The sequence below is a fragment of the Leptodactylus fuscus genome, chromosome 1 (genome assembly GCF_031893055.1).
Source record: "Leptodactylus fuscus isolate aLepFus1 chromosome 1, aLepFus1.hap2, whole genome shotgun sequence".
Lineage (NCBI taxonomy): Eukaryota > Metazoa > Chordata > Amphibia > Anura > Leptodactylidae > Leptodactylus > Leptodactylus fuscus.
The window spans coordinates 93,124,780-93,136,902 of record NC_134265.1 but is presented as its reverse complement, the minus strand read 5'-3'; the positions used below and the strand labels follow the sequence as shown (position 1 = coordinate 93,136,902).

Below are 12,123 nucleotides of genomic sequence, written 5' to 3'. Positions count from 1 at the left end.
GTGCCAGATTTGGAGCGGACACTACATGTCGGACACCGACGGTAGTGTGAACGCCCCCTAAGAGGCCTGATAAATTCCCCCATTTGTATTATACAGTGTGTATTTTACTCTTTCTGCAATGAGTTGTAGATGGAGATAGTGACCTCTTTCTACCCTTCTTATTCATTGCGGCCTTGAGTAATCCATATACACTTGTGAAGTGTATTTAAAGGGATCCTATCGCGTAGAAAATGCAGTATAACCTGCAAGGAAGCATGTTATAGTACGTTCACATGGCAGATTTTATTTATTTAAGGCATGTATTCCACCCCAAAATTGGCATGAGATTGAAGATAGGCAGTTTAAAAAAAAAATAAAAAAAAAAAAAAATGGGTCTTTCTCAATATTGCCATGGATTCTGCGGCCGACTCTTCCGCAGAGTGCGCAGCACAAGGGCACTCTACTGAATAGACTCATTCATCTCTGCCTAATTAGTGAGAGAAATGAAGAGGAATTTAAGGTAGACTCAGTCTTCAATTCCTCTTCATTTTCACAGTGTGAACCCAGCCTTATAGAGCAGGAGGAGCTGAGAAGATTGATATACAGTTTTGTATGAAATGAGTCAGTATAACTTATCATTTGTCTCTTTCTATGCTGAGAAGACAAGTGGAGGTTCTGTCAATAACTAGAAGCTTCCCTTACATGATTGTTCTTACACTGGGTTCACACCAGCGCCCGATCTCCGTTTTCAGGTTTCCGTCTTCTGCTGACAGAAGACGAAAGCCTGGCAGACTGTGAGCGTTTTCTGCTCTCCGCGGTGAAACAGATTTTTATTTTTATTTTTTTTTTACCAGACTAGAAGTCCTGCATGTCCGACTTTGTGTCCGGTTAAAAAAAAGATTTTGCCGCGGAGAGCACAAAACGCTCACAGACGCTCACAGCCGGACACTTTCTAAACCCATGGGTTTGAAAGATGACTGCAGGTTTCTGTCTCTTGTCCAGTTTCAGGCAGGAAACACAAACCTGCAAAACTGAGACCGGGGTGCAGATGTGAACGAGCCCTTACAGAGATAGCTGTCGATCACTGATAGAACTGACTCGACTTTCTAGCATACAAAGAGCAGAGATATAAATGGATAAAATAATACTTCCACTGTGTAACGGTTCTGCAACATGCTGTCTACCTACATTTTCATTGGGACAGATTCTCTTTAGTCATTATACCAGATATAGTCTTCATTGATGGCTTCACAGCAGTAATACAGTGTAAAGTTCATATACTGTAAAGCTAAAACCTATGTTTCACTACAGTGTAGTTCCCATGAACATGAACACCCCATCCGCAGCATAGACAGTAAGTGTCTGAACGCTGGGGTCCTCACCAATCGCAAGGAGGAGGTTCCTCAGCTGCCTTTGTCATTGAAGTGGTAGCGCACAAAGGTGATCACTACTCCATTCACTTTTATGGTACTGACAGGGGTCTGTACTCGGCTGTTTGTCAGTCCCAAAGAAGTGAGTGAAATGGTTATCACAGATGAGTGCTGCTCCATTTACACAGGGGATTTGTGAACCCATATTCTCATGATTGTGGGGTCCTAATGGTGGAATCTCTATCGAGCAGACATTTGTCTTGTGGATTGGGAATAACAGTTGTTCATGGGAAAATTCTTTTAAGTTTGAGGTAAAGTTAGTTTTGGTTGAATCACGTGTGAAATGTCTTCTAGGAGTGCACAGCGAAGCAAGAAGTGTGCTAGCATTACATCCTTATAATAGAATACCAGTGCTGCGCTCTCCAGTAAATACAGGCACATCAGCATTTATTCACTTCTGCTCTCACATTCTGCTTGGCTATTTATAGACGTCTTCCCAAAATAAATCGGCTTATTAATAATGAAACTGCTGTGCATTGTCTGCCGGTACAGGTAAGCAGACTCCTACAGGCTTTATCCCAGAATGTGCATAGAAAATGTCACATTCTAGGAGCAGAACAGCGTGACACATTTTCCACAATAAAATAGAACTTCAGCTAGTTGTGCCAGGCATGCATCGCTATGACATGGGCAAGTACAATGCACTCAATACCTACTGGGTTCTGAGGATTGTTTAAGATATAGAATAACATAGACCTGCTTTATTAGAAGTACTATTTTAGCCTATAGTCACAAAAAAAGACTTTATAGTTCCCTAGAGACGAGTCTTATCAGAAGTACATCTCCGATTCACTATACATGCTGTGTTGGATTTTGGGAGCATGAGGAGAGAAGCCAAGGTGTATTCCAGCAGCTTCTTTGCTCCTGGTACATTCACGATTCTTTATCAAAAGCTGATTATCTATCTATCTATCTATCTATCTATCTATCTATCTATCTATCTATATATAAAACAATATTTGGTGCACCAACTCCACAAGTCCCTTCACATCTCTTGGCTCCTGTCAATTTCCTTTGTTTTGACGGGAATTCCTGTCAAATCTTGCTTTGTGTAAATGTGTTTAGCAGTCGGCAATCAAATGGTTAAAAGCTCATTTGTCAGCTGACAGATATAAATATAATTTTTTCAGGCATCAGTTTCACTTGTGCAAGGACGTGCTGCTGACATGTAAACTGTATGAAACCCAGCGACTGATCGTTGTGCTCTGTAGCATAGAAGGATTGCTGCATGGATATGGTATATGGTCTGGCAGCACTCAAAAAAAAATGCTAGGTGTTCTGCTTTGGTTTATATAGGTCTCATAAGTCAATTAAAAAATATATCTCAAACTGACACTTGGCAGGGGTTTACACATTCAGGTTGTCTTGGTCATAAAGAGTGAAAGTAATGAAGAAAAGATGCTCCTTGTCACTTTTTTCCACTCCACTTCTGGTCTTGGCTTCAAAAATTTGCATCTGATAACCTGAACATGTAAATACACCCAAAGTCTACATTCACATGGAAGTGGAAGAGGAATTTCAGTATAGCTTCTGTCTCAAATTACTCTTCCATTTCTGCTCCTTCAGCTTATTGCCATGGATTGTACCCCCAGATTATCCCTGAATGGGTCAGATCACTGTCTTGTGCCACAGAGTCTGTGTTCTCATTTAGTCTTCCTGCCGTTGAAAACAATGGAAGGCCAATGGTGGGCATAATTTAGTGTTGACTTTGAGGTACATTCCTCTCAAAGTATGGAAGATTTCTGAAAGTATGTTCCAAATTCCATCCTAATTCTGCCTCCCCTGTATTCCGTGTTTGATCTTGCTGTATATACAATGGTGTAAGACACTTAGATTGTGACTAGTCAGTGAGTGAAAGCCATGGCAGAAACACGAGAGTACCATTAAACTACTTTATTTTTTTCTCTAATTACCACATTGGAATAGCCTTAAGAAAGGCTATTCGTCTCCTACCTTTAGACGTGGTCTCCGCCGCGCCGTTCCGTAGAAATACCGGTTTTAACCGGTATGCAAATGAGCTCTCCGCAGCAATGAGGACGGGCCCCAGCGCTGAAACACCGATGAGCGCATCCCCATTTCCTGCGCCGCCTCCTTGTTCTGCAGCAACTCCGCCTCTTCTGGCTTCTCTTGCTCTTGTAGTTCTATAGAGGAGCTTAGAGAGGCCACCCCAAAATGGCCGCCGGCCGGCTCCTGTATTGAACTGCAAGAGCGGCTACCCAAAAATGGCCGGCGGCCATTTTTGGGTAGCCGCTCTTGCAGTTCAATACAGGAGCTGGCTGGCGGCCATTTTGAGGTAGCCGCTCTTGCAGTTCAATACAGGAGCTGGCCGGCGGCCATTTTGGGGTGGCCTCTCTATGCTCCTGTATAGAACTGCAAGAGAAGCCAGAAGAGGCGGAGTTGCTGCAGAACAAGGAGGCGGTGCAGGAAAGAGCTCTGGGCAGCAATGGGGACGCGCTCATTGGCCTTTCAGCGCTGGGGCCCGCCTTCATTGCTGCGGAGAGCTCATTTTGCATACCGGTTAAAACCGGTATTTCTACGGAACGGCGTGGCGGAGACTACGTCTAAAGGTAGGAGACGAATAGCCTTTCTTAAGGCTATTCCGACGTGTTCATTAGAAAAAAAAAGGTAGTTTAATGGTAGAATCCCTTTAAATTCCTCTGCATTTTCTTGTGTGAGAGGGCCTAAAATATTAAGGCATTCTTGCATCCTGACAGGATACCCTGTATAGTAGTGCTACACTGTGTACATACCCTGTGTATTGGGACATTTAACACTCTGTTTTTCTGAGCTGATGAATGTAGAATTATATCTGTGAATTAATATTAATTCTGTTTTTATATGATAGGTGTTGTGATAAAAGACTGTGGACTCACATCGACCTAAACCGCTGCAAATCCATCACTCCTCTTATGCTCAGTGGGATTATCAGAAGACAGCCAGTGTCCTTAGATCTAAGCTGGACCAATATATCAAAAAAACAACTCAGCTGGCTCATGAACAGGCTCCCAGGTATTGTACTGTCAGTATGACTTTGTGGTCCTATCTGTACACTGAGCAAATGCTAGCGATGGGTTGAGCAAGACAGAACCAAAAACTATAGACTGAGTTGGGGGAGGGGGGGGCAGTGAGGCAAGCAGTGCATATTATGGTTTTTACCCCAGTCAAAGTTTGGTTTTCTAGCACTGCAATATTTGTATGAATATATAAAGTGCAGTTTGTTATGGAGCAATCCAGAATTTATCGCCTTCTCTGATTATATATTTTTTTTTTCCAGCTCTACGAGAACTTAATTTATCCGGCTGCTCTTGGATTGCTGTTTCTGCACTTTGTAGTTCCAGCTGTCCCTTACTCAGATCTCTTAATGTCCAGTGGGTGGAAGGGCTGAAAGATGCACAGATGAGGGACCTCCTGTCCCCTCCAACAGACAACCGGCCAGGTAATGCAGCCCTACAAACCTGTGCAGTGGATTTCGCTGTATGGGGAGTGTTGTTCTAGTTGTCGTCAGATACAAGTTGTTCTTTTTTACTCACTTGCTCTGAAATGTTTGCAGGTCAGATGGACAACCGCAGCAAATTGAGGAACATTACAGAACTTCGTCTAGCAGGACTGGACATCACAGACACCTCACTGCGCCTCATGATTCGGCACATGCCTCTCCTTTCTAAACTGGATCTGAGCTTCTGTAACCATGTTACTGACCAGTCCATTAATCTGCTCACTGCAGTGGGTACATCTACCAGGGATTCTTTATCAGAAATCAATTTATCAGGTAAAAGGGGCAGGGTCTAGAGGAGGCTGTAGATAAAGTGACTGTGATTCAGGGCTCGCTGTTCTTTTCTGCTTTGATGATCAACATTACTATTGTGTTTTACTATAATGACAATAAGTGAACTGTAAGTCACTCGACATTTATTGATGAAGCATGATGTATACCATTTAGTGTTAATAGTTAAACCAAATCTGATGTGAAAACCGACTTTAGTGCTCCTACAATGGCTGTGAGCATCCACGTTATAAAGTTGGTACACATTAAAGTGGAAGCAGATCACAGTATGACAAGCTTGAATGTTTTTTTTTGTTTGCGGAATGAGGGTCTGCATGGAAAAACTGACATGGGTATCGGGCCACTGAACTTGCTTTCTGTGCATTATGTCAGATTCATGCTGTATAAAGTCCATGAAACTCAACAATACTTGGTTGTCAGAATGAGCCCTTTGACTAAGAAGGTTGATCTCTCTAAGTAATATATTATCTGGGAGTTTTGCATTTCTATCTATAATGCTGGGCAGATGTGGATTTGTTAAGCTTTTTAATAGAAGATCCATTATGAGAATATTTTCTATCAGGCCTGATAGAAGATGAAAACTTTCTAGCCCTGCACAATTTAAAGGGGTTATCCAGCTTCTTGTATTCATGGCCTATCCTTAAGACACCAACCCCCGGGACCCCCGCAGAGCTCCTGTACAGAGACAGCGTGACTCTTAGTAATATTTACACATAGTGGTAAGTGTAGGCACTGCAACGTTGCTTCATAAACCCTCAATGGGACAGCATAGATATCTACATCAATCCTTGCTTCCCATTTTCAGCAATGAGGGAGGGGAGCACGTCTGAGCAACATTAGGCTGGAATCAAACGTGCTGCTTTTGTGGCAGTTTTTAATGCAATATTTTGAGCCAAAGACAGGAGTGGATTCTAAAGTTATGAGAAATATAGAAAGAAAATTTATACTACTTCCAGCTGGATTTACTTTGAGCTTTGGCTTTGCATCAAAAACTGCATGTGATTCCAGCCTTAGAGTAAAATTGTCAGGTCACTTGCCCAACTCAAGAGGATTTCTGGGACTTTGGATATTGACCTGAATATAGTTCATCCATACAAGTGAGCGTCTGATTCCCTGCACCTCCACCAATTGGCTGGAAATAGTTGACCTGTGTACTAGGATAGTACTGTAGAACTCCCATTAAAGTGAATGTGAGAGATCTGCAGTACCATTCTGGGCCACTGGTCATACTGCGGGGTGTCAGCCCTCAGATAAAGATGACTACCCCCCTCTCAACACTTAAGTTCTGTATTACTGTTTAGGTAATTTTTAGTGTTCTTTATTCATTATATGTCGCACTACAGCTGAGATCTTTTCATTACTAGATATAGATGGTAAAAAAAAAATTCCGGTAAAACTGAATTGATCTACTTGTAAGCCATTTCTTTGTCCCCTTCTTTCCAGACTGCAATAATGTTACAGACCAGTGCCTGACCTACTTCAAACGATGTGGCAACATCTGTCTGATAGACCTCAGATTCTGCAAGCAGGTTACTAAAGAGAGCTGCGAACAGTTCATAGCAGAAATGTCTGTAATTGTACAGTTTGGACAAACAGAAGAAAAGCTGCTTCAGAAGATCAGCTAATCGAAAACCGCTTTGGACTTTTCATTAAAGCTGCACCTGAAAGACAATATTGGCCTTAAAAGTAGAGGTTTGAGGTTGACCGGCCTCCTTTCTATCAAGACTTCCTCCAGCACCACATACACCAGCTGTTAAAGGTTGACACTGGAACAAAAGTTTGACCTTTTAAGGACACTTTTTGAAAATCCAAGGGCATGCGCTTGGTAATGTTTATTGTATTGGCTCTTAAACTGTTCCAATTCCTGAGCATTGTGTGTCTTTAGAAGTGGGCCACCCAGAACAGAAGCCTTCCAAAACCTGATGAAAATAATAATAATTTGTCATACGTTATGCAGAAATATTTTTGTATATGACTATTTGAAAGTTCTATTTCCAATGTACAATGCCAGTGTTACTTTTCGGGGTGTTTCTTGGTTAGGGGGTGAACTGCTGATCTTTCCATGTACAGTTAATGAAGGCAGTGAAGCCAACATGATGTGTGACCACTTCTAAAGCATGTTTAAATTAGCTTTTTACATGAAACATATGCATGCTGAGCAGACCTATATGTTTATTCATTTTGACACAGATCCTTTCTGCACACGAAGATCCAGCATAGCATGAAGTTTTGTGGCCTGTTGAACAAATATACAGTGATGCAGGGCAATCCGATCAGGCAATCTCCACTATTGTGCCACTGGACAATTCTGTCCAATGCTTTGGGTTCCACTGTAACATACTAGCCTTCAGAAGTGCCATTGTTGTAAGGTGTTTTGTTTTGTTTGTTTTTTTTCCTTTTTGTAGAATGCCCTCAGTTTTGATCTAGACTTTGTGTTAACTGTTCACAGGACAAACTGTTTACCATCATTCACTGGCTACAGATTGTTAATAGTTAAAGAGCCAGATCAGGTACAAAGAAGAACTTGGGTCTCTTCAAACACCACTTGTAAATCTCCTTTTGTAAAATAGATGCCCCTTGCACTGGAAATATAAGAATGGGGTTATCACTGTATAGGAGACTACACAGGTAAAATGCATTTACATCAATGCATTGCGAGTCTATCCCACTCCTGCACCATGGAGTCAGATGTATACTTTTTTAATGTAAGTAATGTTGTTTGAATTTCAAAGTGTATCATGTTTATTTATGGACACATTTATTAAAATCTTTTACTAAACTACGTGTAGTTCATTTCACCAGTGGAAAACTTTCTTCTTCCCCAGAATCAGAACTGTCCAGAGCCTCCACATCTCGTACTATTTCATGCTATTAGAACTGGATGTTATCCACATTTAGACCAGGGCCAGATAGCAAAATGCTGCACAGCCAAAGACTATAGTCTCTGTGTATCGCAACTAATGAAAGTTAATATGGTCTAGATGTGACCCGGAAGCTGCCACAACAGTCACCAGACATTGTGGAGATTTGGATCTCTGGGGACCGAAGTATCATGCAGACTTGCGGTCGACAACGCTCCTACATTTATTTATATTAGTTATGAGGCAGCCAGCGTGACACTGCAATGTTAGATCATTCAACCATAGCCTTACTGTGGATATTGAAATAGAGTTCATCCACTATAATACAGTGGGGAAGATTTGATTATTACTAAGAGGATCTGCCTCTGACAGGAAACCTATAAAACTACTTGGACCTCTGTTAGTCCTCAATGTGCTTTCCTGTCCTGGGTAAGAGACCTATTCAGAGTATTTCTCTAAAGCACTTCATTTTGGCTGTATCAGTAAGTGCTTTTCCCCCTCTATTTTCTACTCTGCTGGCTAAATAGTCTTTCTCGTTAATATTATTGAAGGAGTACCATGAGTATAGGTCCGGCCACTAGGAATGTAAGGAAAGCATTGTTGGCTCCATAGGCACTAGACTAACCAAGTGTCTGTAGGAGACAGAAGACACAACCTGCTTGCACATCATGTGCTTTTTGTTATTTTAGTTTTCAATCAGTGCTGGTTGCCACACTAGTCATACTTCCTGAGGATGCTGGAAAACCAAGAAGCCAGACATTCTTCTTGGCATCAGACCTGTGTCCCTTCTCATTGCCAATCACTCAGTCTTCCTCATGTTTACCGCCACAGCTGAGTGCAAGCACCGAAGATTCCAGACAGGTGAGTATGTACACACTCTGGCGCTGACACATCCCCCCCACCCAGGATTCTGGGTTCCTGGGGCCCCCATATTTCCCAGGACTCTCTGGCAGTATTCTCCTTTTGGTGCTTCCAGCAGACCAATGCATGGTTAGATATGCTGCTGAAATGGTTATGGCTATATCTACTGAAGTACATCATAGTATCCTGTCCATTAAACAGGGAAAACCCACCCACCAGCTTGTTGAAGAATACAGAAAATGAGAAGAAAAGACAGGAGCCAGAACAACAAGAAACCACTTAAAGACGTTATTATTCAGGTTAGTGCAAGCGGAATCAGTGTTTTGCGCTAACTACAGCAGTTGCGCTCTCTCTCTTTCTCTCTCTCTATATATATCTATAAGCCTCTGCCTGTGACTTCGTCTGTGTGTTGTTGGTGTCAATGATCCGCCTATATTTAGCAAATGGCTGCTGTCGGTTCGTGTGCTCAGGCGTTTAGGCAGCTCTCAAGCTGGCCTGCTGCTGAACTCGTTCCTCGCGCTGTGCCTGTAATTGTTCCAGCATCTCAGCAGATCGCTGGGACGCCATATAATGTGTGTTGTTGGCGTTGATGATCCCCCTCAGCTCCGCTTGAGAAGTCTGTTAACTTCTGGCTACCTTCATAGCTCTTGTTTTAGAATTTTGCGACAAGTTAGTTTTTCTTTTTCTAGGCATATTTAAAATTGGCAAACTGCCAATTTGGAGTAAAGGTGTTTTTCCATCCCTTGTCAGCACTGCCTGGAGCAGATCAGATAATATGCAAATGCATGTACATAATGGACTGAGGGTTAGCTGTGTGTTTACACAGAGAGATAACAGACCAGGCTTTATCAGAACCTGAGATAAGCTGCTGCCAAGAGCAGTTTAAATAGTATATGAACATAAATTCATAACAGTCGTGAACCGTGTGATTTACTGGGATAAAAAGTAGCCTATGTGTTAATCAAGGTTACAAACTATCTTTGTGCCAAATTTTCATCTAAATCTGTTAAGCCGTTTTTGCGTGATTGAGGAACAAGCATCCAAACTTTCACATTTATAATATTAATTGTAGGATGAAAAAAAATTAAACACTTGCTCAAAATAAGCTTTTAACAAAGGCCTTTTCACTTATAGGATTGCTTCATCAATGAAAACTATGTTTAAATATTATGTATACAGATGAAACTACTCTATTGCACAACAGACTTGAATTGTAATTTAATTTTTCTTATGCGGCTCCATGGGAAAATTAATTGCCCACCCATAGCCTAGAGGCTTTCTCTTTTACCTTTTTCAGATAGCGTTTTCTGTCGTATTGGGTCTCTTGGTGTTTGCTACCTCGCTCATCTACTGCTTGGGCCTCGGCCCTATCAGTTCTAAGGTTCAGAAACCAGTTGAGCTGTGCTGGAACATCCCAACATCCCATTGTGCTTTGTCCCCCAATGATATTAGCAACACAACTGGATTCTTGTACCTACTGTAAAATCCCTATCTCTTATTCATTGGGGACACAGATACCACCCTCTGTGTTGTTTACTTCTGATCCTAGGCAATTGCTCTTGGGTTGTTTTTTTCCCACGCCCCGATTAGGTTCTGGTCTCTGTGTTACTGTTGTTTGTATGAAACTGGTTAGCCTAGGGAGAGCCAACTTTTTTTTTTTTTTTTTTTTTTTAATATATTCCTAGGGTCAGCCTCCTAATGCCATGGCCTATATTATGACTACATGTATATGGAAGGGAACTGCTGTTATTTATACACAGTTCTCCATTTTTATTATGTCTTTCCTATAGTAATACTGGCAATAAAAGAACCTTCAGCCATCATGTCAGAAGTAAAGGTCCTTCTAGAAGTAGTGTAGCCATTTCTATCCCTCTAGCACAGAGAGGTCAGGACAGGTGCCGTCATGGAATCAAAGAAATCTGTTTACTGGTAAGCATAAACTTCATTTTCTCATTTCTATTTTCCCCTTTCAGAGTGATATGAGGACTTATTATTTGCAGGTCAAAATAGCACCATATTCTGTGCAATGTACGGGAAGCTGGAAACAAATTTGGAGTGCGGTGGAAGCTGAAAAATATATATATATATATATATATATATATATATATATATATATATATATATATATATATATATATATGACCCCTTTTTTTTTTTTTTTTTTTTTTACATGTTCCCTCTATTCTGTGGGTCAGTACCATCATAGCAATACGAAATTTATAGTTTGTTTCTATACTTTTTTTTTTTTTTATATTGGAAAACGAAAAATGTTATAGCTGTACAAATTTGGTAGGGGCCACACAATGCTTCAGTGGTTAGCACTGTAGCCTTGCAGCGCTGGAGTTGTTGGTTCGAATCCTGCCAAGGGCAAAAAAAAAACATCTGCAAGGAGTTTGTATGTTCTCCCTGTGTTTGGAGTATGGGATGGAAATCCATGCAAAGACATACTGATAGGGAAAAATATACATTGTGGCTCACAATCTACATTAATAAAAAAAAAAATTAAAAAAAATTTGGTGACGCAAACAAAACTTTGCATCAAGTAGTTTTTAGTGAGGCCATTTGGGCCAATACATGACATTTAGATCATTTTTTTTATTTAAATTTTTTTGTGGGTAAGGTGAAACCACAAAACTTATTTGGGCATTCCAATTTTTGTTTCCCCCTCTACACTTTGCACTAGCGGCAGCAGGGACGATTGCTGATCCTTGCTGCCACTGAGTGTAAGGTATAAGGGCTTGGGGACAATAGGCATATAATGCTCCTTCGTGTCCCCACCCACTGTAAAATGTTCCTTAGAACCTCACACACAGAATAAAGCTCCTTAGTGCTCCTATCCACAGTATATTGCTTTTTAGTGCACACACTCACAGTATAAGGGGAATTGCTTTTTTTATTTAAAGTCCCTCCTACAGGGCTTAGAACATTAGACCACTGCAATACTATACTCAAGGGGTATAATCCCTTTAAATGCCTATGATCACAGATGTCAAACAGCAGAGACTTCAGTGGCTATGCTCCTAAGTGGGTGCCATTTTCAAATAACCCGCTTCTAATGTAGTTTCATATATGCTTGTTGGTAAAGGGTTAATCTAGGTAGCTGTTTTTATTTTCTTCTGCAAGGTTTTTTTTTAAAATCCTATTTCCTATGTATAATCATGGGGCGGCCATCTTGCGTCAGCTTCTCCTCTGCTATGTTAACAATTTA

At 41.1% G+C, this 12,123-nt stretch overlaps 1 protein-coding gene across 4 annotated transcripts in view; it reads left to right on the top strand.

Annotated features, from left to right (window-relative positions):
• KDM2B (lysine demethylase 2B) overlaps positions 1–7,972 on the top strand; it is a 76,016-nt gene extending 68,044 nt beyond the window's left edge. For all 4 annotated transcript variants that reach the window (XM_075273199.1, XM_075273209.1, XM_075273217.1 and 1 more), the window contains 4 exons: positions 4,255–4,418; positions 4,684–4,845; positions 4,960–5,178; positions 6,637–7,972. In XM_075273199.1, the coding sequence (XP_075129300.1) occupies positions 4,255–4,418; positions 4,684–4,845; positions 4,960–5,178; positions 6,637–6,818 (727 nt within the window). In that variant the 3' untranslated portion in view covers positions 6,819–7,972. The remainder of the gene's footprint in view (positions 1–4,254; positions 4,419–4,683; positions 4,846–4,959; positions 5,179–6,636) is intronic.
• The last annotated feature ends 4,151 nt before the right edge of the window (positions 7,973–12,123 follow it).